At 37.5% G+C, this 27,408-nt stretch overlaps 3 protein-coding genes and 1 non-coding gene across 4 annotated transcripts in view; 1 reads left to right on the top strand and 3 right to left on the bottom strand.

Annotated features, from left to right (window-relative positions):
• The window catches only part of LOC108573470 (nuclear receptor subfamily 2 group F member 6-like), a 3,471-nt gene extending 1,624 nt beyond the window's left edge, over positions 1-1,847 (bottom strand). The window contains exons 1-3 of the mRNA XM_017935926.1: positions 1,726-1,847; positions 1,187-1,306; positions 1-12 (exon numbers count right to left, since the gene is read on the bottom strand). The exon at positions 1-12 is cut by the window's left edge and continues 191 nt beyond it. Coding sequence (XP_017791415.1) covers positions 1-12; positions 1,187-1,306; positions 1,726-1,847 — 254 coding nt within the window. The remainder of the gene's footprint in view (positions 13-1,186; positions 1,307-1,725) is intronic.
• A 12,238-nt stretch (positions 1,848-14,085) lies between these two features.
• Positions 14,086-14,158, bottom strand: Trnav-uac. The gene has a single exon. It is a non-coding gene; the product is annotated as a tRNA-Val (tRNA).
• A 693-nt stretch (positions 14,159-14,851) lies between these two features.
• On the bottom strand, positions 14,852-22,506 carry LOC108573390 (collagen alpha-1(I) chain-like). Its single transcript, XM_017935831.1, has 18 exons — positions 22,478-22,506; positions 21,666-21,872; positions 21,153-21,469; positions 20,535-21,053; positions 19,810-20,314; positions 19,413-19,654; positions 19,125-19,322; positions 18,564-19,031; positions 18,454-18,498; positions 17,878-18,336; positions 17,634-17,795; positions 17,386-17,547; positions 16,930-17,307; positions 16,578-16,847; positions 15,876-16,489; positions 15,589-15,803; positions 15,324-15,508; positions 14,852-15,211 (listed from the first exon to the last, which is right to left on the bottom strand). The coding sequence occupies exons 1-18, from the start codon at positions 22,479-22,481 to the stop codon at positions 14,852-14,854; spliced, it is 5,310 nt and encodes a 1,769-aa protein (XP_017791320.1). The 5' UTR covers positions 22,482-22,506.
• Positions 22,507-24,142: 1,636 nt separating this feature from the next.
• On the top strand, positions 24,143-27,314 carry LOC108573459 (probable ATP-dependent RNA helicase DDX10). The gene is given in 12 exon segments (XM_017935912.1): positions 24,143-24,238; positions 24,305-24,496; positions 24,575-24,847; positions 24,971-25,092; positions 25,164-25,358; positions 25,360-25,511; positions 25,579-25,762; positions 25,828-26,004; positions 26,087-26,316; positions 26,397-26,593; positions 26,681-27,072; positions 27,182-27,314. Coding segments are annotated over 12 exon segments (2,343 nt in total).
• The last annotated feature ends 94 nt before the right edge of the window (positions 27,315-27,408 follow it).

Below are 27,408 nucleotides of genomic sequence, written 5' to 3'. Positions count from 1 at the left end.
GTATCATACTTTCTTAGTATTCCACATTCAGTTATGCGTTTTGCATAGACAGACACTTTGCTTCATTGACGATAAAACAGTATCGTTACAACGCTCTACGAATCAGTACTAAATTGTAGTGAATAAAAATTATGCGTGTTTCTTAAGATTTTATAAACTTTTCAATCAAAGTGTATACACTAGTAAAACCACACAACTAGTGTAGTATCGTATAGATTTTTATTTTATACTTTTTGCCAGTTTCAACGTTCAGTAATATTAAACTACGTACAATACCTAATTATACAAAAGTGAATAGTTACATATTCTAAATTATGATTACATAACTGCAGTGGAAAAAGAATGACAGTATTAATCTACAAAAGAACATTTCAAACGTCACAAAGTAATGCAGATGTTTCTGTATTAAAACGAAATTACGTTTTACTCTGTGCTTCGTACCTAACCTCTTAGTTTCAATTATTTTTTTTTTTTCTGTCCACACGAACAAGGACAATCAGGCATGTAGAAGCACAGACCTCTAATGCCACCTTTCGTTCCCTTCCCCGCTAATTGATATCTCTGCGCAATCAAGTGTTTGGATTATCGGGACGAGCTAGAAGTGTTTACAAAAGCTGTGAACGTCAGGCTGCTCGTGACACTGCTCGTGGCGAGGCAAACTTTCCGGATTCTGGCGTGAGCAAGCACGAATATAGAATTTCATGTGGGCGAGAACACCCTTTTCTTTTCTCGCTCGTTCGTCACCCTATCGAGCAGCTTCTCTATTTCTTCGTCGGGGAGCGGAACGTCTCCATGCATTGTAATATCCTGGATGTTGGCTACGTGGCTACGAATGCTCGTGTATTTGCACGGTTACGTAACACGAAAAACGGGGAACGTATCGGTTCCTGTCATCCGCAAGCTTTCTGACAGATGAGATATCGTTGAACCTCGTGGATTCTACGACGAAGCTAACTTTCGTGGAAATTTTTTTCTCCTTTTCACTCGTGAAGTATGTAAACGGTAGGTACGTACTTTTCGAACGAATATTTAAGATAGGGAGCGCATTTTCAGATGGTTTAGCATAAGAGTTTGTAATACGCAATATGTGACTGTTAATCATTAGAAGATTTAAATCTATGCTTTGCAATTTAAGCTTTTGTGATATAAGTAAAGAATAAAAACGTAATCACCGTTGAAACGAAGCGTACCATCTCGTTTCATGTTGACCTGAAGGCATTTGGTAAATCGACATGCCTGACACTGATTGCGACGAGAAACGTCCACGATGCAACGACCATTCTCCTTGCAAACGTAATCGAGATTCCTATGTAATGGAATTGAGTATTATTAATGCTTGAGCAAAATTCAATTTGATTAAATTAATGGTTGATGTAAAATAACTGTAGCGTACAGAGTATTGTTAACATTTAAATTGGAATTTTGCAAAAACATTTTCTTAATATCAATAGATTTGCTCCTGTAAAATTAAGAATAAAAAATAGTAAGGTAATACTTTTTTAATAGTACGAGGGAATTAAAAGTTTTTTATATCTACCAGAATAATTTCATAACTTAATTAATATTTAGGAAATACCTATTTATTTCCATAATACAAATAGTATCGAATAAAATAAATAAAAGATCGAATAAGTTAATCGAATTATAAATATATTGTAACAATATTTTTACAATTTCTAGGTGCATGTACTTCGAAAACTCTAGCGGATTAATTACCTTGCATACCTGCGGATAGACCGCTTAAAGAAGCCGCGACATCCGTCACAACTTGGCACTCCGTAATGTTTCCCAGATGCTTTGTCGCCGCACACTTTGCACAAACTTTCACCCCGGCTGTTGTCCTCCATTTCGTTCTGAAATATATAATCATAACGCCATTATATCAGAAATTTGCGAAATGAAACTTTATGTTCTTTAAACTTTGAACATATCAACGTTCTAAATTCTAGAAAATTTAAGGGATAGCTACGAAAGTATAGTTATTGTAAATTGATTTATTAATCGTAATAGTTATACTACAATACAACAATTTACATTTCTTCCGAAGAAATTAATCTATTTTTAAGAGGTACGCAATGGTTTCACTTGTAAATAATTGCTCACTTATTTTTTGTTCCACAAAGAAACGAAGATATCGCTTCACTTCTGAATTTTCATTTAGAAAATTCCACCAATTCGTTTCATAAATAAAATATTTTATCATTGAATCTAACGACTAATCGTTGATTTTCGCAAAACAGTAATAACAGTTTTGTCTCTCCATAGGCCAAGTGAGTCCTCATTATCTGTAATTTTCAGCGATGTAGCAGCGCGGTTATCGTGACTCTTCCCGCAACGTTTCGCTTAATAAGAGGAAGTTATAGTCACCGAGCAACGGGTTGTTGCATATTACAACGTATAATGAGAAGTTATAGGATTGTTAAACATCGCTCGACGATGCCGTGGTTTCGATTCTCTCAATGCTCACGACCTATTGACTTCAAGTTCACCGATGTTCGAACAATTTACATATGGCAAATATCATCGATTTCAGTTCTCTCTCGTCGATCCAACCAAGCATTTCTTTATATCGGATATAGCACAGAATTACAGTCCTTTGATAGCTTTAAACATTGAATCTATATTTAAGGTGATAAGATAAATATATGCAAATTGTTGGTAAGACGATAAAATTTTAACTCATTCTTTAGTCCAAGTTCATAAGAAAGACCTCTGCTTAATATTCAAATTTCCAAGTTGATGGAAAAAAAAAGCACGAGACAAAAAGTGCTCAATCATAGGTAAATTAAAAGTTGTCTGACTTTCAAAGCACAAAGTAACCTGCACCACGAAACATCAAATTCCGATTCATTCCCCTCCTATAATTCAAAACACATGCTTTGTTGCAGAGTTCCACCGTCCAATAAAACAGCTCTCGAGTAACAAATCATCGTGGCAACAAAACAAGGAAGAACATAACGAAGTTGAATGTTTCTCATGGAAATGGAGGCACAAAAGTTAGAAAGTCGAGGGAAAGCCGGAGGTCAAGATAAAATACCCACGTATGCTTCCGCTGACTTTTGCAACCCCTTTCTCAACAGCGCTTGTGTTCTCCACCTCTCCGTTCTCCATGTTCCTTTCGCAGGCGAGAGCTCCCCCTTTTGTTGAGGCCCTCGGGGGCGACTCTGTCACGGTCTTTCTCGTTCTAATGGGACGCCAGGCCACCTGTAGGGTTCCCAGGCTCAATAATGCATCGGTGACGTGAGCATCGCTCAGGCTCGTCGGTGGTAAACCACCGAGAGAGTCCTGGTGGATGATGCCACGGTTCGCCGCACCCTTCGTCTCGGCGACCAGTTTCTACCGACACCATCATTACCGCTACCGCCAACGGCCCTCAAAGAAGAGAGATCTCTTGTGCCTATGGCCTGACTTCTTAATAGTCCGCCCACAGCTAGGAGCAGGGGGGTCGACGGTGGTTGTCGCATGTGAGCGTTAACCTGTTATAATATTTTTATTGCTCGATGACTACCTTGCCAGCCGTATACGGCGGAGGAAACCTTTTGTCCTTCCACGGAGAGGAAAGGCAATCTCCATCCTTGCTGGCAAGGACAGAAATGATTCGCCATTTTTGCCCATGAAACTGTTTCATTTCACTGCGATAGAGATACGAAATGATTTGGGAACGATTTTTAGATGATCGTAGTCTTTTAATACTGTTGGTATATGTAATAGTCGAGTTGTATGGTTTCTGTTCTTCATCAATTTGGTACCAATGTTTGAACTTTTTGGGAGGAAACGAATTCTACATGTTAGTATCCTTAATACTAGAAGGACCTGCCTGGTCAAAATTGATCTATTAGCAACATTCTAATGTTTCAATCTTATTACTATTTTATAGATAGTAGATAAAATTGTTTTGGAAAATATTCACACTGAAAAGGACTTTCCTGAGATTATAGAATTATAAAAAAGGATGCTAATAAATACATTCTATATAATCAATTAATTCACGTAATTTAACGTAAATTTGAAAAAGCCAGAGTTGAATTAACGCGTGTAAGGCTATCGTATGAACTTTGTAGGGAGAATATTGACGGAAAATGAAAACATAAGGTATTTACAGTTAGATAGAAGTCAAATATCGTAGCTGAACCGTTGGTTTGCCGGTGTGCAGTTACACATGGGCGGATTATTTACCCTGTTTGTATGAACACCTATCGCGTTTACGCACGCACGTAACATATGGCGCGTATAATATGTACACGAGCTGTCTGGTACTCTATGTAGTCAGAGAAAGTCAAATTCTGTTTGCCATTTCTTGTCAAGGCGTAGAGAGTGAAATTATCAATTAAAACTATCATTAAGGAAATAGTAAAAATTATGAAATTCATTATATCTCTTGAAAATTTTAACACTACAAATAGTAGACCTTCCTTATATTGTTTTTATAGTATAAAAGCATTCGTTAAAAATCAATCTCTCCTACTTCGGGTGTTATGATAAGTGTTTCTTTCTTCTTCTTCTTTTCCTGAATTCTCAAAAGCTTCCTCTTCAGTTTATATTATTGTTTAGATAGAATTTTCTAAAAATTATATTTTTGAATAAGAAAGGTGAAAATATTTTCGAATTATCGTTCTTTAAAGGAAAGGTAGTTTTTTATGATGAGAAAATTAAATAAACTTCTTAAAATACTTCCATCAGTTTTTCTTACAATGTCTTTTTAAGATCGAAATAAAAATTAAAAGAAGATTAAACGAAACACGATCAAAATTGCTTGAGAAGACTGATCTCGCGAAAGGACGTACGAGCAGTATTTTTAGAATCAATTTAATGCAAACCCATCAATCATAGGAACTTTGATAAGCTTGTCACAGTTGCGCTCGAAACCTTGCCTAATGTCAGCTCGATGACTTTCCGATAGTTCTGCTTTGGTGCAAGGTGACGAAAGTTCGTTGCGGCTTCGCTGAAAATTCGACAGGCTTCTATGCAAATTTTTTTCCTCGTCACGTCATGTGTGTCCATTCGCATAAAAAATGCTGATGGATCGACAGAGGACAGAAACTATCATCCTGTCCTATTAATTCTGATCAAATTCAAGCTTCAAGTATATTTTCTCGCTCCTTTCTGAACGAAAAAGCGGTCCATTCCGGCGGCCACGCTTTCACCGTTCATCGAAATATTAGTCTTAAGTATAATATGTATTTTGAGAAATTCTGTCCCTAATTTCATAAAGAATTTATAGAATTAAAGGTACAGAACGGTGCAAGTAATTGGAAGGATGCGAATTTCATTTTAAAGATAAATAAAATTCTGTGTATTTAACACAATATTAATGTCTTAGTTAAACGTATGTTTTAACAATATATGAAACTTTTTCAATATCTCAATATTTCAACGACTAATTCTTTCTCTTTTAGTTTTCTTTTTGAATTAATAATCTGGGAAAAAGTTAATAAAAATTGTGTGTTTTTTCATTATCTATCGACCTATGTGTATTCCCTAGAATCATTCTAGCTTTTTCGTCTGATTTTTTCTTTAATTTAATCTCGTCGATATCGTTCATTGTTCAGGCATAATGGAAGATACGAAAGAGGGTTCATTGAGAAAAAAGGCACGTGACGTTAAACATCCTTCCTGAGCGAGTACGAGGTCTGTCACACCTGGCTGATTGTGAATTACTTTCATCTCTACCTTCCACACGTGTCTCCAAAATCGTCAATTTACCACGGTACAAAAGTAATCCCGTTCTTTTTTTTTTTTATTCGTATACGAATTATACCATTAGGTCGTGTTCCGTGTAATGAGTGATTTTTAATTACAGATGATGTTACGGTATCCTCGTGTACCTACTGGTATTCAATGCGGGTATTTAATTACAAAGTCGATAAGTTTCCGGTCTAATGCATCATTTTTCTTCCATCCCTTGTCAAGGATTTCATCAATTTTTAAGCAGTTCCACGTAAACATTGTCGTTAGCCTATACAACCCGTGACGTGACTTTTGTTGTCCGAAAGGGTCGAGTGCAATTAGAAACACCTGAATAATGAATCGCCGCGCTGCAATCGTAATGACAACGTGGCGCGTGTTACGCGTATTCATTTGCATATTTAGGAACGATTTACAGGCGAGTCAAATTTCCCCTTTTCATACGGTGATAACGTGTTAATATAATGCAAATATTTCATACAAATATTATCACCGAGAATTATTGAAAAAACACAGGAAAAGAGAACGGTACTGATCGTAATAGTGTGATTAAATACAGTTACTCCCAAAAATATTCGGACACTGGCGAAACAACCATTAAACACGGCGCAGGCAAAAATATTCGTAATATTTGAAATATATCACGAGTGTTCGTAATATTTAAAAAATTGAGAATATTCGTAGTGTTTTAAAGATATCACGGGTATTTTTATTTTCATAATATTTGAAAAATATCACGAATTTGGTTATTTTCGTAATATTTGAAATACCATTAATACGAGTAATATGAAAATTATACTACGAACATTGAAAATATGAATTTTCACTGAGGATCCGAATATTTGTGTGACACAGTAATTGACCAAATTTCGATTAATTATGATTAAGTTACATTCCGACGATACTTATTACAGTGGTAAGAAGTTGTTGCAATTTTAATCAGTATGATACAAAGCATTCGTGAATAATAGCACGAACGTGACACGATGTGACATTTGGTCTATTTCCATAAAATAACAGCTTTGGTAAGCGAACGTTTCATTGGAGCAACTGTTGAGAAAACCCAATGGGAAGTTGAATCTGACTCCTAAGCTGATTTTAATTTAGCGGTTGAACGCGTGAAATTAATAGTTTCGGTTGCGCACGTGCACGCTTCACACGATTGATAGCGTGATTCCGGCATGCATTACCGTGCACGACACCCGTGATTTCACGTAACGGATACTTTTCTGGTTTTCGTGACTCCTATCTTGCTGTTTTATTAAAATTCTGCTCTTAACTCGACCGCGTTTTGCTTAACATTTATATCAACGTGAATAGATAAACTTGATACGACGATAAACTGTTCTTACCTAATGGTAATTGAACCTTATAATTTCTTCTTTTGTTTTCCGTGTGTATTTTGAGTAGGATAACATCTTCAACTTTTTCGATCGAGTTGATTGGTTATTTTTTGGAAGAATAGTGACGAGGAAACGAAAGCTTTGTTTGAGGAGTTGAAATGGTAAACGGTGTAAGCGAAGTGCAAATTTTCAGTATAAACGAAAATGTATTTGTTCATTTTGGCTTACTTACATCGTTTATCACTTGAAACCTGTGAATTTTCAACGTTTACCACTTCTACGGATTTAGAGGGAAAATAATGGCCGTGAAGATGGCTGGCACTTTCATACTTTTTAACCGCAGCAAAAATGGCACTTACGATTTTAGCTCTGTCCTGCGATACCACTTACAGCGTTTATCACCGTGTTAAATGTGGAATTTACATCGTTTTCGCTACAAGATTATATTTCTTATTTCTTTGGCACTTACATTGTTTACCATTTCAACTCTTCGTTTATAAAATGCATTTGATACGAGAACGCTTTCGTAGTTAACACAGTAATTGTTCTCCATAGTGCGTCAGTTTACGGCGCCTTTCTGTATGATAATTTTAAGATTGAGTCTTGTTAAAGTCTTTTCTCCATCACTTACCTGCATTTTTAGGATTCTATTTAACTTCTAAAGCACGTACAATATATAAACAAGCAATCGTTCGTAATTAGCACGAAGAATTACACGAATAACGTTCTCTTGGAACATAAACGTTCTCTCACTTAATCACACTAACTTCAACTGGCTGATCTTTTTACTACTATATGAACTAGAACACCAACACTAACGTATTTGTCCTTTTTTCAACTTCACTGATTCTGACAATCTAGTGCCAGAGAAGAATAAAAAATGATCACAGATGTGATATTCGTGAATTTTGATGAAATTTTGATACGTGGTAGATCTCGAGAAAATATTCCACACATTTTTTTTTATCGACAATCGCGCACACCGAAGAGGTGAAAATCGTCCCCAAAGTTGGGGGTAGTAACCGCAATTCAGATTAATATCGCAAAAACTGTTAGAGATACAGGAATAACTGTAAATTGACGAATTTCCTATTTTTCAACAAGAAATTTGAAAAATAACAAATAGTACATAACTTCGACCGAATATGTTCATTACCCTAATCTTTGTGGGCGATTTTCACCCTTTCAATGTGAACGATTGCCAATAAAGAAATACGTGTCAAATTTTTTTTTTTTTTTCGTTACTGTCATACACCAAAGTTTTATCGATATCGGTGATTATCACTTCGGGGGATGTTTCTTTGTAACCAGAGTTTACCCTAAGTGGAACTGGTAGCTGTTGAATTTCTGCTACCTACCACGGATATCGGTTTTGCGATCGTGCATCGCGTGCAACGAAATATTGTCACCCATTAAATTCGTGCCTCTGGCGCCACGAACTTGCGTCGAACATGTGCGAACGTCTTTTTGACATATGTGTGGACTTGACACAATGGTGTATATTACGCAGCAAGGAGGCGTGCCATGGACAGACAATTACACGCCTCAGCGCCGAAAAGTCGGGTTTACAGGTGCGTTTACTCACGGATAATTATCGAACTGTCCGACGGCGACACATGTCACGCCTACTCGTTCCTGACCATGCCGGGGAGGGAACTTAAGAATTCTGTGGAATCTGGTCCGTGACCAACATTTCGTTTCACGGATCAAAAAACTTTCGTAGATTTTACGTGAAAATCGATCGATGTTGTGGCAATAGAAATTGTGCGATCTGTTGTGAAAGATGTTTGGTAAAGAACAGTGCTATAAGCAAATAGGGGAATTTGTGGAAAATTAGTCCAGGGGATGGACACTGTTGGAAGTTCAGATTAGAGCAGAAAATAAAGTAAAGGATAATTAACGTTATAATTATAGTATTATTGGAAGAAAGGTAATTTTTTGTACAGAATTATACTGATTTTAAGTGACAATTGTATAATTATTCAAGTGTGAATATTTATGCAACTGCATATTTTTTGTAGAAAATAGGTAAAGAAATGAGACCTCGAGAGAAATTTGTTCTGTCGTTAGATGGTTCGAAAAATATAGTTTTTTGTTAAAATAAGAGGTGTGTACTGGTTTTATGTGACTGGTTTATATGTAAATGCAATTTAATACTACTTCAAAAAATACTCTCAAACCATTACCAAGTAGATAGCTAAATATAGTAGTGACATCCGGTAAACTTGGTTGATATTTGTCAATTTTAAAGACATAAAATGTTAGATAACTTGTTTCAATTGCTTATTACAAAGATTTACATTCTAAATATGGTCATTTGAGAAAATAGAATCAATATTTATTCCTTACCTGTAAAGTAATCCTTTTGATCTTCGATGTTAATTCACAGGTTTCTACGCTGCTTTGATTTCAGAAATTATCGATGAATATTGTCGGACAAATGAACAATTTGTTATTGAGTATATTATACAAATTCACAGTTGAATCCCTGATACTTTTTCTCTTCTTCTTAAGATTCCCCGATCAGCGACGGTGGCCATCTTGGTACGTTCAAAAGGAAACGAGACGTTTAATTCTCTGCTCTTACTTCTATTATTACTGTTCCAACGAAACAAACATTTTTGTAATTCAGTTTTCAATTGTGCTAGTATAATTTTAATAAGAAACCCTCCCTCCTATACTAATAACAATCTAATCGATACAATTTCACGTTTCATTTTCGACACGTTCAAACGCTAAACAAATCGTTCATTGATCAAATGTCGATAATTCCATCAAAGACCATCTACACAGGATCTATTTACAAAAGAATTTAGAATTCTGAAGAGCAACGATCGTAGTACCCGATAAAGCTACCAAACTAACTCACAGTTCCAAACATCTTTCACCTAATCTCGACAAAATTGTACTCTCAACCGCACGATATATCCGTGCCAAAAACCAACAACTAAAATAATCTCGAAAAGTGAAGAGTACACCGGTACCAATTAACCAACCGCCGTCCAAAGTACCCGAACTCCCTAAATCACGAAGCGATCACTGGAACCTCTTTTTATCCACGTTCTCGAATCAACGCTCTACCTGTGTTCACGACCCAAAGGTGTCACACAATCGCGAACCGTCACCGCTGGAAGGCGAGCGAACCGCGCAAGAAATCGAACCGGAGGTCCTTTATCGCGAGGATTGCGACGTTGTGGGTGCACAGGGTGTACGCGTGATCTATGGCTCGTAATTCCTGGTCTCTGTTTGCGGCTGCAGGGGTGGCGAAGTCTGGGTCAACCGGGCAGGCTGCGTCGCCGTTGATCGTCTCTCCGCAAGAGAGCACGCCCAATCGGGGAACAGCACGCACAGGGGTTGCTGAGGGCTACGTGCGATTGGACGATGGGCGGAGCATACGTAACGGAGCTCGCGGTGGTTGTACGAGCTCGATGGAACGCAACCTCTCGGCAAAGGGGAAGCCCCGCCGCCGAAAGCGAGAAAGTCAATTCACCGCACGTTCTCTCCCCCACCGGGTAATTGGGGAGAGTATTCGAAGCAGAGGATCGGAGGACTGCGTAGCCGCCCCCGGCTTGTTTGAGGACTCGATGTCGCGAGTAACGTGTATCTGACTGGATAGTGGAACACGGAGGATGAAACGTTCGGAGACGATCGAGGAAGTATTTTAATATGTTTCTGTAATGTATTTCTCCCTTTTTATTTTTCGTCGATAGTTCTTCGGGGGTATTAACGATTTGGAAGTGTTGGACATTCGCGTTTAGAAATATTGGCACACTTATCGAATGTTAAGCGTACTGAAATCTAGTGAAATCTGCTTACTGAGTGTGAAACAAGCCTCGTTGTCGTTACAAGTTTAATATACAAATATTTGACACACAAAAGTCACTATAAAATTACTAAGACTCTAAACAAAAATGATTTATTCTGGAATATTGAAATATAACCATGCACATGTTTGACACACAAAAGTCACTATAAAATTACTAAGACTCTAAACAAAAATGATTTATTCTGGAATGTTGAAATATAACCATGCACATGTACACTACTGGCCAAAAGTTTGGAATCACCTCCCACTTTTCATCTTCTTGAAGTTGATCTCAATTCTACATTTATCAATTTATCTCATATCAATTTATTCGAACGATAAAAAATTCTCAAAATCGCTGACTTTATTCTGGAAATTTTTGTGTAAATTACAATGCTCAGTGATTCCAAACTTTTGGCCGGTAGTGTATATTTTTACTGATCTATGACACTAATTTTAGTGAAGAAGTGTAATTTAAATCATGTAATATTCGGTTGTTGTAGGATCAAATGACCGATTTCATACAGTTGCACGAGGTTTTCAGAATTGATTTCTTAAATTTGCTAACAGAAAACAGTTGTTATATATCAATTGAAATCTAGAAGTTAACCAAAGTAAAACATAAATTAAAGTCAGTTTTATAATAGAAGGAGGTATAGGTATTACAGAAATCAGGAATATTATGTTTGTCATCCACTTAAATACGATGATTCGACATTGTCGATACTTGTGACATAAGCGTATCATAAAAATCTCGTTAATGTACCATTTTCTTTATCCTTTTCCCGTGGTAATAAGTCAGTACCAACGAGTTAAAGTGACATTAAGTTACCTTTACGTTCTGGCAAGGGTTAATGAGTTTCGGATAAATTTCTATCAAGATAGAACTCTATTTCATGCACTTTTCAGAAAGACGACAGCAGCGGAATATTAGTGAGTGACACCTGTATGTTTCGCACGATACGGACCGTGTTACGAGAGATGGTCGTAATAACCAACGGCTGTCGTTAGAATATTTTATTCATTATTGCTTGAAAATCGATGATCGTCATCTCTCAAAGTGTACGTATACCTACTAATCGCTGATTAACATAATTTCACCGTTTCATTGTTGTGAAAGTTTTCCGAAGCAAGGTGAAAGATCAGTAAAAATAGTATCAGAGTCGATAAAACAAAGAAAAAGTTCAATCTCTCAGCATTGTATATTAGAATAAAATTTCAAATGTAATTCTAAAACTTTCCAACTTCTTGTCCAGTGTTTAATTTCCACAAAATTATAATTGCGTCGATAGAGAACGCTTTAAGGTGTACTTTAAAACATTCTTCCCATAAATTGTAAAGCTCCATTTCCAAATGTGTAATTAAAAATGAACGACACTTGAAAGCTTTAACAATATAACAGGGAATATTTTTTCATAGGATACGAAGAGCCTGATAACGAGGGAAGAGGGATGAAAATATCAAAAGAAGAAAAAAAAAAATAAGTTAAAGCTTCGTTTCCAATTGTGCAATTAGAAATGAACGACATTTCGAAGCTTTGATAAATGATAAGAAAATATTTTTAACAGGATACAAAGAGCCTGATAACAGGCGAAAGATTAAAATATCGAAAGAAGAAAGAAGGAATAGTAGATGGGAAAACTTAATTTCCAGCGTATCGGTGCGATTCTGTCGGGGTAAAGCAAGCGGTCTGCACTTGATAGGTCGAAGGATCCGTAGCATTCTGAAGGACCTCCTCGACGTGGCAGGAGCAGAAAATCGCGTTGAAGTGGTAACGGTCGGGCTAATGGCTCGGAGACGATATTTTGTTAAACAAGGAAACCTTTTATCCCCCATACCACTTCTTGAGCGGAATGCTCGGGGACAGGGGCGGCTTCGTTTCAAAAGAACTCTGCTTCTACTCACCCTCTTGGCTTATCCTCGGTGCGCTAAGAATTTCATTAAACGTATTTACGTATTTTATTTTCTCTCTAAACGTCGATCAGCAATTAGAACCTTTCGTCTCTATTTTCATTTTTCAAAACTGTCAGAGTAGAAATTCTACAAGAACCATCCTCGTAAATCGATCAACCGATAATTGATATGTTTTCTTCATTTTTCTTCGATTTATCAATGCTCCGATGTTAAAAAAGACTGGAAATATTTCAGAAACGATTTTAATATATTTCGAGATATTCTGCAGCTAACTTATTTACGACACATGAAAGGCTGTACTGAAGAGTGGAAGACGATCGCGATAAAAGCGGCCCTGTACCGTCACTTTGGTTTTCTTGTCACCAGGAGAGAACGAGCTGGAAGTGTGAACCGTCGACCACCACGACAAGATACCACCTGGCTCTTTCTCACGGTTCGCCCACGCATATACTGCCATTCTCGCGAATTCCTTCGATCCCTTCTGGCCTGAATCACTTCTCACTTTCTTCAGTCCTTCCAAGATGCGAATCGATGCGGGTCGCGTAGCTATCACGCAACTCCTGCAGAGTTCCGTTCGTGGTAAGCCTCAGCTGACAAGTTAATTCACTCTGTTCCGACAAGACTAGTAGATGATGCGTTGGTACTCGATGAATACGCGATGTGACTTAGGTGTGTCATTTTTTCTAATCGTGTTAACCCTTGCCTGAATAATCCTATTTATGTAACGTAGACGGACAGTCGGTGTCTGTTGGAATTTTGACTGCTGGTAACTTGAAAGTAAAGTACAGCATAGTGGCATTAATAGTTGTACTATGATACGTATTACGTTGGCCAAATCACTTTTTCGCTGAATATTTTACATTTGTAAAATAAATAATATATAAATAGTATTCAGCGTTCGATTATCACTGAGAGTTTATAGGCGCCGATAGCAGTCAAAGGGTTAACACACGATTTTGGTAAAGGGTTTGGTAAAGGGAAAACTTATTTATTGAGTTATATTCAGGGTTAAATGAATTATACAGACGCATAATATAATATATACCTAAGTGCTTAGGAAATAATTAGAATTTTGTACTTTATACCTACCGTATTTCCGCGCGTATTTTTCCAAACTTTATTTTCATGAGGTACTCTTAGATAGACAATAATATCCGAGTATTTTTCATAAGAAAAATATAAAACCTTTTCTTTTCTTTACGTACACTGTCTACTGTGAAAAATTTCAAATTATTCGGAACGTGTATGTTTTTTTTTTTACCAATTAAAAGTAATCATTCTGATTGAGATAAAAAAATAAAATATCGAGCTTATAGTGAAAATGAATATTAAAAAAATTGGTTCCGACCGGGATCGAACCGGCGACCTTCTGCGTGTAAAGCAGACGTGATATCCGCTACACCACGGAACCCCAGTGATAGCAAATCGTTTTATAGTGCGGATAGCCAGGATTTGTATTTTAATTCAAACTAATAGATATTACTTCGATTAATTACCAGAAATAAGTGTAGTTTTACAATATAATGCAAACTCAGCTGACGAGAGCAAATAAATTGAAAAGTCTTGTACGTAGTTCAAAGTAGCAAACGCATAATCACAGTTCGGTAAAAAATTATACTCAATTACTTTAATCGATAAATATTGTAACAACGTATTAACAACAGCTGTATTTCAAGATAGAAATGGTACTACGAATGAACAACAATGTCGTATGTTATTGCAATTTATTTATAAACATATGAAAAATCGGCTTAACACCGTATACAATATTATTATTCGTATATCACTTACTAATGGCAGTGATTACAATATTAATAATAGGTATATTTCATATAAATAATAGTACTATAATTATATGAACGTGTAGCTTCGAAAGTGTAACGGTACTTGGTCTAAGTACATCAGAAGAATTAAAGTGTTCTCACTGTTGCGCACCTTTAGCGGAAGGATGTGCACGTACATAAAATTAAATTTAATTGATTAATAAGTTACTTGCTAATTCAATGAATAGTATAGCATTAGAGAAAAAAGTAACGGAAGACGATTATTGAATAATGTGTACAATCGCACTTCAGTCTTGCCGATTCTAGTTCGATAATTCGATTTACTTAAAACAAATTGGCCCAACCGTGAAACCGAACGCTTGATGCGGTAATCCATAATCGACCGGATAGAAATCCACCAATGGTAACTGTTGCAATATTTTACTTTGGATTAAGAACACCGTTTCCCCTTTATTCTTGCGCGCTTTACAATTGTCTGTTACGATTTGTGGCTTGGTAGCGGTGTACGAAAATTCATCTTCGTTCGCGCCAAGCAGCCGTAAGGAGGAATTGTACGTAAAATTCAAAGTATCGTACCAAGCAGCACTGTTGATGCAAGTATATGTGAAATTTTGATAGGCTTCTTGGCTCAGTAAACGTAGAAAATTTAATTGTACTACTCCGATAGTTTCGTATGTAATCTACAACGTACGGTGCTATTAATAACAAATTCTTGTGATATTTTAATAATATATTGTTCAGAATTTTTTTTCCCTTTAAAATACGTATTTCTTTAAATTGATTCAAACTTACTTTAAATCCTCCACGCAGATTTGAATACCAATCCGTTTTATTGTTTTCTTTTCTCCACGGTATGTTTGGCATTTGAGTTGTATGAATATCAGGGTACACGCAAGTTTCGCCAGTATTCGTCATGTTACAATAAACGTACACAGCATCGTCAGCCATTCCTAAGTTTGGATCGATCCAATACCAACCTTTTTTTTTTAAACAATTTTGTAATTAATATATTTATTAATTAGAAAACTTTCAAGCAAAATACGAATGAAATATTAACCATCTTGAAAGTGTGGATGCCCGTAAAACAGATCCTTACAAGTCCTTGCAGGATTTTCTCTACTTCCAATTGGTTTACGTATTCGATCCAGTTCTTGCCTCATAGCGTATATCGAACTGTACATATCCAAGAATTTAGGTCCTAATTCCTCTTCGATATGATTATCTTCCTTATCCAAGTTTTCTGAACTTTTGTCATTTTCGTCTTCCTCGTTTCTAAAAAAAATACTCTAACATCGTAACAATGTTTATAGAATTGTACTTCGATTTCTATTTAAATTATCTTACGTGTTTGTCGTAATATCACGTTTTCTCCTCAAGATTTGTTCCCTGGTGAACAACAATTCCGGAGGAATCATTGGTTGCTCTGCAGGTGGTCCAGGAGGACCTGGAGGTCCTATAGGGCCCATTTCGCCTTTTGGTCCATCGTTTCCAGCGCTCCCTTTAGGACCTGGTGGCCCTTCCATCCCAGGAAGTCCTGGAGGTCCATCGTTTCCTTTGAAGCCCAATACACCTGATGGTCCCTGGTTACCCTTGGGTCCTTCAACTCCTGGACTGCCTCGAGGACCTTGTTCTCCTTTTTCTCCTTGCTCTCCTTTGATCCCTACGTGTCCTAGATCGCCTCGATGCCCTTTGAGTCCCCTTTTACCTCTGTCACCCTTTGGACCTTTCGGTCCAACAGGTCCAACTTTTCCTGGAACACCAACAGCTCCTGACATTCCTGGTGGACCATTTTCTCCAGCAAGTCCTGGAAGACCTCTTACACCGGGCAGGCCAGATGGTCCTGGTACCCCTTGAGGTCCTGTAGCACCGTGTGGTCCTGGTGCACCAGACGGACCTACATCTCCTTTTTCCCCAGGCAAACCTGGACTCCCTTGCACTCCTGCTGGACCCTCAGGTCCCTAAGCAATATTGATTGTCACTGTTAGCTTAAAATCTCTTCGAGGAAAATGTTTAATATGCAGATGGTAGAATTGTATAATTTTATACTTGTTTTCCAGGTGGACCAGGAAATCCTTCTTTTCCTGGAGGGCCAGTTTCTCCTGCTGCGCCAGGATCTCCGGTTTTGCCATCTTCACCATCTTTTCCAGGTTCTCCTTTTGAACCGACTAAACCTGGTTCTCCAGGAGGTCCAGGGAAACCAGGTGGTCCCGCGTTACCCTTTGGTCCTTCTGGACCATTTATGCCACGACTACCGAGTGGACCTGGTGGACCACTTTTTCCTTCTTCTCCTTTCGGTCCTGGAGGACCTCTTTCACCCTGAAACACACATCGTAACATGTAGTACTACTTGTATTTTTCAAATTTTTTATTAATGTAATTAAAAAGTGAAATTCTTTACCAGCTTTCCTTCCGGGCCTGTTAAGCCTGGAAGTCCTGATGCTCCAGCGTCTCCTTTCTCTCCCTGACGACCCTCTGGTCCTAAAGGACCTTGTGAACCTTCAGATCCTTTAGGACCTCTTGGACCTTGTTCGCCAGGACTTCCTGCTGGTCCTACGGGTCCAACTGCACCAGCATCTCCAAATTCTCCTTTTAATCCAGGTGGACCAGGCAATCCTTGCGGTCCTATGGGGCCAGGGGGGCCTGATGCACCAACGGGACCATCTTCACCTTTTGTTCCTTGTCTTCCAATTTCCCCGGGTGGTCCCTTTTCACCTGGTAGGCCAATAGAACCGGGTTCACCCCGAAGTCCTTGTGTTCCAAATGCTCCTGGAGGACCCTGTGAAACAAACAGAAAGAATGTCTGAATATGAAACATAATATATATTTTATTTATTTAAAATTGATTTACAGTTACCATTTCTCCTTGAGATCCTTTGAATCCTTTTTCACCAGGAGGTCCGATATCTCCTTTATCGCCGTCCTCTCCTGGAACTCCAACAGGACCAGGAGAACCTGGCAATCCTCGTTGTCCTGGTAAACCATCTCGTCCAATAGGCCCTGCTGGCCCAGACTCACCCTGGTAGGACAACGTGCAATAATATTATTTGCTATAACTCTTTCTCGTCAAATCACATTATCGAAACAATTTATTTATGTATTCACCCTGTCACCCTTCAAACCAACTGGTCCTAGTGGTCCTTTTGGTCCTTGGCTACCCTGAGGTCCTGGTTCACCATCCTTCCCAGGCTCTCCTTGAGCACCTTTATCACCTGATGGACCTTGAGGTCCAGTTGGTCCTATTTCTCCCTTTGTACCTGGCATACCCTTTTGTTTACAAAGAAAAAATCAAATTTCCAAATGTCAAACATACAATTTAATAAATATTCTTTAACGACATAAAACAAACCGGTAAACCGCTCAATCCTCGTTCACCAGGAAATCCTGGTAAACCACCAGGCCCTGGCGGACCTTCCTTTCCTGGTAAGCCATGAGGTCCTGGAGGTCCTTCCTTTCCTTGTTCACCAGGGGGACCTGATTCGCCAGGCATTCCAGGATTTCCTGGACTTCCAAGTTCTCCTGGTTGACCAGGTTCACCAGCTGGACCTTGTGGTCCAATAACACCGGGTGTACCTGGAGGACCTGGTGGCCCTGAATCACCCACTGGTCCACGTTCTCCAGGAGGACCACCAATTCCATCTTTTCCATCGAGACCAGCTTGTCCAGGAGGTCCGACGAAACCACGAGGACCTTCAACACCCGGAGAACCCGGTTCCCCTTGCAATCCTGGAGGACCTGGCTGCCCAGTGTCACCCTTTGGTCCTGGTAATCCTTCGGCACCACGTCTTCCACGAGCTCCTCTAAATCCCTTTATGAAAAGAGGTAGTAATTAATTGCATAATATATCAATAGTTTATATAAAGATATAATTCACATAAATAACTAATAACTTTATTATGAATATTATTTTTACTTATTTACTTACTCTAGGTCCTGGTTCACCACGTTCCCCTGGAGCGCCATTATTTCCCTAAAATAACAAAATGATGAGTCTTTGCTACATTAATCGTAATATCTGAATAATTCTTTTTTTACCCTTTCTCCTTTATCCCCGTTAGGACCTTCCCTTCCTGGCTGACCTTTATCACCCTTTTCACCAAGGTTTCCAGGATATCCAACAAAACCTGGAGGACCAACTTTTCCCTTTTCACCATGTGGACCGATTGGTCCAGTTTCACCACGTGGTCCCTCGAAACCTTTTGATCCCTCTAATCCTTCCAAACCAGGAATTCCTTGTGGACCTGCTAGACCAGGCTCTCCCTTTCCTCCTGCATCACCTTTTTCTCCCTCTGCACCTCTCTCCCCCTTTTCTCCGCGTTCACCAGGGGATCCACGTTTACCTTCATCACCTTTCACACCACGGACTCCTGGAAAACCTATTGGTCCTTGTGGACCTTGTGGCCCTTGTTCGCCTTTCATTCCAGGAACACCTGGATTCCCTGGATGTCCGGGAGATCCGTCTGCTCCGGAAAGGCCAGGAATCCCTGGCTTTCCTTGTGGTCCCTAATAGAGTTATCAGATATTCATTTTATATAAATATCGATACATCGAATAAATATATTTAGAAAAATAATATTTTAATTTTGAAAAACTTACAACTAAACCAGTTGGACCCAAAAGACCTTGAGGTCCAGGTGGACCTACAGGTCCGATTGGGCCAGGAGATCCTGGCGAACCAAGAGACCCAAGTGGACCAGTGTTGCCTTTAGCTCCTGGTGGACCTTCACTTCCAGGGATACCATGGTTCCCTGGTAATCCGGGAAAACCTCGTGGTCCTATGAATCCCCTAGGTCCCTGAAATGAATGATAGAACATAAAACCACACAGCTCTGTGAGAATATTTTGCTTTTATGTAACTATACCAGTTTACAATATTTTCATTACCATTTCACCAGGCAACCCTAGTAAACCTGGAGGACCATCATCACCTTGCATCCCTTCATGACCTGGCAAACCTGGCTCGCCAGTAGCACCTGGTAGTCCCCTTTCTCCTTTATCTCCTGGTAATCCAGGCAATCCAGGTACACCTTGTTCTCCTTTCATTCCTGGTGGTCCACTTAGTCCTCGTTCTCCATCTCTGCCAGGTCGTCCTCGTCTACCTTCCCTACCAGTGTTTCCAGGAATACCTGTAAGCAATTCGTGAAATTTACCAATGTTTCTACTTTTGTAGAAATCGTTTCAATAGATCGATAAATCGTCTATCAATAGAACTCTATATTCGTTAAATTTTTAATGCTTAGATGTACAGAATTTTAGAAGGAAAAAATTGTATAAACCTGACCCCTTTCACCATGAGATCCAGATTCGCCAACTTCTCCAGGTTCTCCCTTCTGACCTTGGGGTCCAGGAGGTCCTTCAGGTCCTGGAATACCTGTCAGACCCATAGGACCTTCGGCACCTCTCATGGCCATCATGTGCTGCGAAAGCATTTGCCTCAAAGCTTCCACCTGAGTGTCCGGTCCTTTCTCGTTGCCTTGTTGATTCATTGCCGGTATAATGAAAACGTTACCCGGTGGACCGGCCGAGCCTTGCAAACCAGACAGTCCGTCTCTCCCTGGTTCTCCTTTTTTACCAGATGGCCCAGACACTCCTGGAGGTCCTGGAAATCCTCGTGGCCCAGGTGAGCCCCGAACACTATAATACGCAGGGTAATACGATCCTCCAGAAGACTCGGAGTATCTTAAGCCTCCTTGAATTTCTCCAATTATATTATCAGAAGTTTCAGGCATTTCTGGCGTGGTCGTTTGATACTGATCTACAATAGTTGCATCGATACTATTGAAAACCTGTAAAAATTCATTTTTAATTGAAACTCTTTTGTATCACGAAGCGTTATATGCTCCAACCTAATCTATTCTTCTATCCATAATTGACAAATTTAAACCATTAGTCATATATGTACGTTTTATACTTTTCAGTGCTTGGTTTATTGAATATACACGATAATTTTTCAAATAAAGTACAAACATTTCTCATTTTCGATTATAATAACCAACCGCGACTCACAGCACTTTGATTATGAAGAAAAGCTTCGATGGTTGGTCTCAATGTGTACGTTGCAGTCGTGGATCTATAATTTAAATTATAGTCTTCGTTATCTTCAACCGATGCATCCTCGTTACCTTCTTCAGTTCCTTCCTCATAGTCCTCCTCCGTTTCTTTCTCGAAATCTTCGCTTAGCCCATTGTTGGAAGCATTTAACGCAGATACTGTCGATGCTCTACCGTAGCTTCTGTTATAATTGTTATAGTTATTATAGTTCGTTTCATAATACGATCTACTTGTTGGAACCGCTTCACCAGGATACGTAGAGTTTCGAACTGTCTGACTGGTACCAATGTTCGTCGAACCCTCGTAATAAGTTGATGAGGTGGTGCGTATTGCAGGACCATGAATTCTCACATTTGCATAATTTCTTTGGCCAAATCTGTGCCTCGTTTGATTTCTACAATCCGGCGCGAAAATTGTGCAAATTTCGTAAGCTGCGTCTGGAATCGGAGCAATCCTCAGCATCTCCAAGCCACCCTATAAATTATTTCGAAAAATAAAAGAACGCGTTTGAAGCAAACAGGGTGTGCCATTACATTTGTATGTTACAATTAAACACGATTATATTCCACTGACCAAATACACATTGCCGTCAACGATCTGCTGACCAATGATTATGATACCACTGACACTGATCGTTTCATCGTAATTTCTGCGCAATGCTCTGGATATCTGTTTAGCGCAGTCAACGATCAGCGTGACAGTGTCGCCTTTAATGCTGATTCCTAAACGGTGCCATTTCCCATCAGAAATATTAATCCCGAACGAAATAGGCCTGTCCTCGTCATCCGGGGTTGTACTATAGTAAAGAGTGACGTCACTGCCCAATGATAGCACCAACTGTTCTTCACCGCTATCGCTGTAGATGGCAAACAACGTGGCAGCCGGGTACCCTAATTTTTTGATTACGAGATCAACACCTTGTCTGAACACGCGTATATCGTTTAAAGTGTTCGTATAATTTATGACTTAGAATTGCAACGTTCCGATTTGAAAAAGAACGATCGTTACAGTTTGAGAAATCTAACGAAAGTTCAAATTCAAGTTCAATTGAGAGATATTAAAGTGAATTGAAAATGACTACCGTACCGATCTTTGGTCTTGCGACGATTAAAATGGAAAAATCAAGCGGTATGCCAGTGGGGAATAAAGTATTGGTATTGATCGTCAGTAGAGCGCTCTCCGCGATCTCGTATGCGACCGTGTCATTTCTTTGGCAACGATTTTGGGTTACTGTCACTCCAACAGGCTCTTGTTGCATTCCGGTACCATCCACCAAGTCGACGACATTTTTCGCTGAAATCGTTAAAAAGTCAATTGCACTGGTGCCGCCGAAGCGGCGTGTTTCTGGAGCAATAGTCCTACGATTTTGCAAGAAAAAGACGTAATTGAATAAGCATGATTGCACGATGATGAGCACGATGGACAACTGGAAACCCAATAACCCCTGAACCCGTAAGACATAACTCGTCCCGTTACAGCGAACGGCCTAAACCAATTCCATTAAGACGTCCTCTTTTCTAAGAGTAGAACACGCAGTTTTGCATGCTACCAACAGCGCGACTCAATTAATGTAATAGGGATCACTTAAAAAGACATTCTAGTAGTGAACGGACTGGTGTATTACATGATTCATAGAATGATTTTAACGCGTGTGTATTTATGCATAAAGTAGGTTACTATATTTCATTGTTAAATACCGTTTTACTTCACACTTAATAGAGAGAATTATTGCAAATTCTAAACGAACGAAATAATTGTAAAAATTGCACACAAATGAGATATTCGTTTCAAGCCCTTTTCTCTTGTCGCTTCGTGGTCGTGTGTTCGATTGAAACGCCTAAGGAGAAGTAATTGTTGAGTTAGTAGAATTACTGAATCAGAAATAGAATTAGATTTACCCATATCTTGCAAAGCAACGTCTGCCAGCACCAGGTGCAACCCTAGTGCTAGGAGGAGGCAAGATGCCCAAGAAACGGAGTGGATGTTGCGAGGCAGCCGCAGTGTTCTCCATTGATGCTTCACGTGGTCCCGCCTCATGCTACCCTTTCCTCGTCAAATCATGATTTTCACAGGGAACTCCACCAGATATCGTTCACCGCCAGGAAAGGACCGCGCGCACTTTCGGGGAAGTCCCGGAGAACCGGCAGATCCGCGAGACGTGAAGTCGAGAAGGAACGCTGTGAAACTTATCTGAATGTAATCGTCGTCAGAATGCAGTCACCCTCCCCACGCGTTTCCTCTTCTTCTTCTTCTTCTTCTTCGATCCCTCCTTTCTAATACCGCGTCTCCCCGCCTTTCTTTCTCGTAAATGCCGATGCAACGGTGCACATGCATTTCACACATGTGTCTTTTAACGACAATCCCGCATCTCTTCTATTGACACTGATTCGGATAACACGTGGTGCCACGGGAAACAGGGTAGGGATCTTTTCGTCATCGAGACAAATAAACTTTTCTTCTTCTTTTTTTTCTTTCGTTGAGAATAGAGAAAGAGAAATTCTGTCGCGTACAGAAATTGGGCCAATTCATTATCAGCCGTTTATTCATTTTTTTTTTTTTTCTTCTTTTCATACCATTTCTTTATTTCTTCTTTCTAGATATCGCGACAAGTTTTATTCCACGTCGAGTTTTTTGATCTTTTGGAAAATTGGGATAACTGGAAGGGAACGCTTGAAATAAGGAATATGTCGATAAATTCGGACTTATTATTTTTAATTGTTCCGCAAGCGAATGTGGTCATCGTTTAAGTATGAAAGTTTCAATTAATTACTTCCTCGATACTTTTGATTAGCTACTTCCCGACTTAACTTAGTTTATAAGAGTTCTATCTTCGACTTGAATGTAAATCGACATTTATCGTAGTCGAAACTTATCGACCGTGACGAATTTTGAAGAAGTATGAGATAAAATGGTGGTTTTCTTTTTCTCTTTAACACCGCTGTTAAATTGATTCGTTCATTTTCAATTTCTTTAGACGCAATCATCTTAGAATTCTGATCTATTAATTAAGACGCATTTTAAGGTTTATTATTTCGTTTCGTACTTTAACAGTTATTCTATTTTAGAAAAGAATGATCCGTGGTTTCAATGTTCCTTTTGATTTACCACGTGAATAGAAGGACTTTATTTAATCTGCCTATAGGCTTGTTAAGATTATTTATGTAATAGTAAATTTTTAATGAGCTTATATTACTTTTATGTTATCAAACAGTAATTTTCTTAATTTTAGCTTTGCCACAAATATTGTAATAATACTATTGATGAATTATTGATAATATATAATATGTATTGAAAAACTTAAATTTCGTTATTCGTATATTTCTTTTCATTAGAAAAAATATGGCAAATATGTACAAAATCATTGTTACATATAATTTAAGGACAGATATTACAATATTTTACTATTGAATTTAAATATTGAAATAAATTAAGTTTCCAATATAATGGCGCTGCCAGTCCTTACTGTTCATACGGTTTCTATTACCATGTGCTTCTATCATATATCACTTGTAAACATAACCTCGTAATTGAATTGTGTGTAACGTGTTTCAAATTAATATACAATGACGAAGAAAAAGAAAGTAAAAGCTTTCAATACGAAGAAAAAACATGTGCCGGAAGCAAACGTAATTGTACAGCTGCAGTCAAAATATGAAACTGTAAGTTATAATTATTTCTTATAAATTTTTTGAAATACTGTCTTTACAATGATTATGTGTTTATAGATCGATGAGACGAAAGCAACAAAATTTAAAGATCTTCCGCTTTCGTCAAAAACATTAAAAGCTCTGGCAGTAAATAATTACATTGAAATGACAGATATTCAAAGACAAAGTATTGGATTAGCATTACGAGGGAATGATATTTTAGGAGCAGCTAAAACTGGCAGTGGAAAAACCTTAGCATTTCTTATTCCAGTAAGAAATTTGACTAAATTCATATAATATTTTGACAGGACAGTTTATAGCAGAAATTTAGTTTTCGAATTATTTAAGGTTTTAGAAATTTTATACTGCAAACAATGGACAAGGTTAGATGGACTTGGTGCACTGATTATTACACCAACTAGAGAACTTGCTTACCAAATATATGAAACATTACGAAAAGTTGGTCAGCATCATGATATTTCTGCTGGCCTTATTATTGGTGGAAAAGATCTAAAATTTGAAAAAAAGCGTATGGACCAATGCAATATTGTTATATGCACTCCTGGTCGATTATTACAACATATGGATGAAAATCCATTATTTGATTGTGTAAATATGCAGGTACATAAATATAAAAATATAAGTGAAGTATATGAATTAAGAAAATAAAAATATACAAATATAAATAATTAACATCAATAAAAGAGTATAAATATATTTACTTATTTATTCCTAAAATCATAGGTACTAGTATTAGATGAAGCTGATAGATGTTTGGATATGGGTTTTGAGAAAACTATGAATTCTATTATTGAGAATTTGCCTCCAAAACGACAAACTCTTTTATTCTCTGCAACACAAACAAAGTATGTATGTTTAAAAGTAAATACAATTTGATCTTTCCTTAGTTTGTGATCTTCTTTCAATATTTTTATAGATCTGTAAGAGACTTAGCCAGGTTAAGTTTAAAAGATCCTATGTATGTATCTGTACACGAACATGCTACACATACCACACCAGAAGCTCTTCAACAAAGTTATGTTGTTTGTGCTTTAGAAGATAAAATATCTATGCTATGGTCCTTCATAAGAAATCACTTGAAACAAAAAATTATTGTATTTTTTTCAATAAAAATATGAAGTATTTTGTCGATTGAGGCCTGGTATAAGCATGTTAGCCCTTTATGGTACCTTGCACCAACTTAGAAGAATGGAAATTTATGAAACTTTCTGTAAAAAAGAATTCGCAGTATTGTTCGCTACGGATATTGCTTCTCGTGGATTAGGTAACTAAAAAAGAAGACTTGTATATTGTTTATAGATAATTTAATTCATAATTAAACTAAATTTTAGATTTTCCTGCTGTCAATTGGGTTGTGCAAATGGACTGTCCTGAAGATGTAAATGCGTATATACATCGTGCTGGTAGGACAGCTAGATTTCAAAGAGGTGGTGAATGTTTATTAGTTTTACTGCCTTCTGAAGAAAAAATGGTTGAGAAACTCAAAGAACGTAAAATTCCAATATCTATGATACAGTAAGTTAAAATTATTTTACAATTATAAACTCTTTAATAATTATTAAAAAAAAAATGGTTTTTAGAATTAACCCTAACAAATTGCAATCTCCACAACGCAAAATGGAAGCATTTTTAGCAAGAGATGTTTCATTAAAAGAAAGTGCTCAAAGAGCATTTATCACTTATATAAAATCAATTTTCTTAATGAAAGATAAAGAAATTTTTAATGTTCGTGCCTTAAATACTGATTCATTTGCAAAGTAAAGTATACAACTATATATGATAATAGTCATATACAAAGTCATATGTAATTACATCACCTTACAATTAACATATTTTTAGATCTTTAGGTTTAGCCATACCTCCAAGAATTCGATTCCTTCAAAGAATGGAACATAAACAACAATCATTCGATAAATATACCAAAGAGAAAGGACAGTTGACTGTAAATGATGAATCAAACAGTGATATACATGAACAAGAAAATGCTAATTACCACAATCACAATGCACATAAAGAAAGAGAAGAAAAGATTACATCTCAAATATTGAATCCAAATAATTTTACATTTGGTATGAAAATTAATGTTGAAATTCATCAAATTATGTTCTTATTTTATTTAATTATTTTCTACTTCGTATGTTTTGCATAGACGATAGTGATGATGATAATATATTGACTGTAAAAAGAAAAAATATTAACCTTGATGATATCCCAATTATTGACAATGACAAGAAGGACGAAAATTCAAACAAGAAGAAACCAATCACAAAAGCTGCAATAGCTAAAAAAATTTTACGGAAGAAAATAGTACCAAATAAGAAAATTACCTTTGACGAAAAGGGAGAGGTTTGATGCATATCCTTTTTACATAAATTTTAAATATAATTTTTAGATATAGATTGAAATATAATTGTAAAATATTTTCTTTTGTAGGAGTTAATAGATTCCTCTAAAGTTAAAATCTCTGAATTAGCTAGACAATACGAAAACGAAGAAGATTCTGGAATAAATATAGAAATAGCTAAACAAATATTGCGCGAAGAAGACAAATTTGATAAACAACGATTTAGGGAGAAAGTAAAAGAGAAGCACAGAGCAGAAAAACGGAAGTTAAAAGCTGCCAAAAGGAAAGTAGAAGATAAAGACGACCAAGAAGAAATGGAAGACAGTGCAGACGATCATGCTAGTGAGAGCGAACAGAGTGAACTAGATTTATCCTGGTTACCAGATCCAGATAAGATTTATGGCAAACAGCAAGAAAAACATGAAGAAACTTTGAATGCTTCGGAAACAGAGGAAAGTGAAGAGGAAAGCGAAATACACAGGTACGTATTTTAATAATAACAAACACTAAACACAGTATCTACAAAAATATACTTAGTTTATTTTTAGCATTATTTTTATGTTTGGTAATCATACTTTTATTAATTACAGACCGCCTAAAAGAAAACTCATAACACAAGAAAAATACAAAAAGAAAAAGAAGAAACCAAACATATTTGTCGAAACGGACAACATAGATTTGAAAGCGGACGAGGAACTAGCATTACAACTTTTACAAGGTTAAATCATTATTTGTAGGACAAAATTTTAATCTTTTTTATATGTTCTATAATACAACATTGTTAATAATATTAAATATTAATTACTCTCTAAATCGC

Source organism: Habropoda laboriosa, unplaced genomic scaffold (genome assembly GCF_001263275.1).
Source record: "Habropoda laboriosa isolate 0110345459 unplaced genomic scaffold, ASM126327v1 scaffold92, whole genome shotgun sequence".
Classification (NCBI taxonomy): domain Eukaryota; kingdom Metazoa; phylum Arthropoda; class Insecta; order Hymenoptera; family Apidae; genus Habropoda; species Habropoda laboriosa.
The sequence above is the reverse complement of the archived record's forward strand: the minus strand, read 5'-3'. Positions and strand labels throughout refer to the sequence as shown.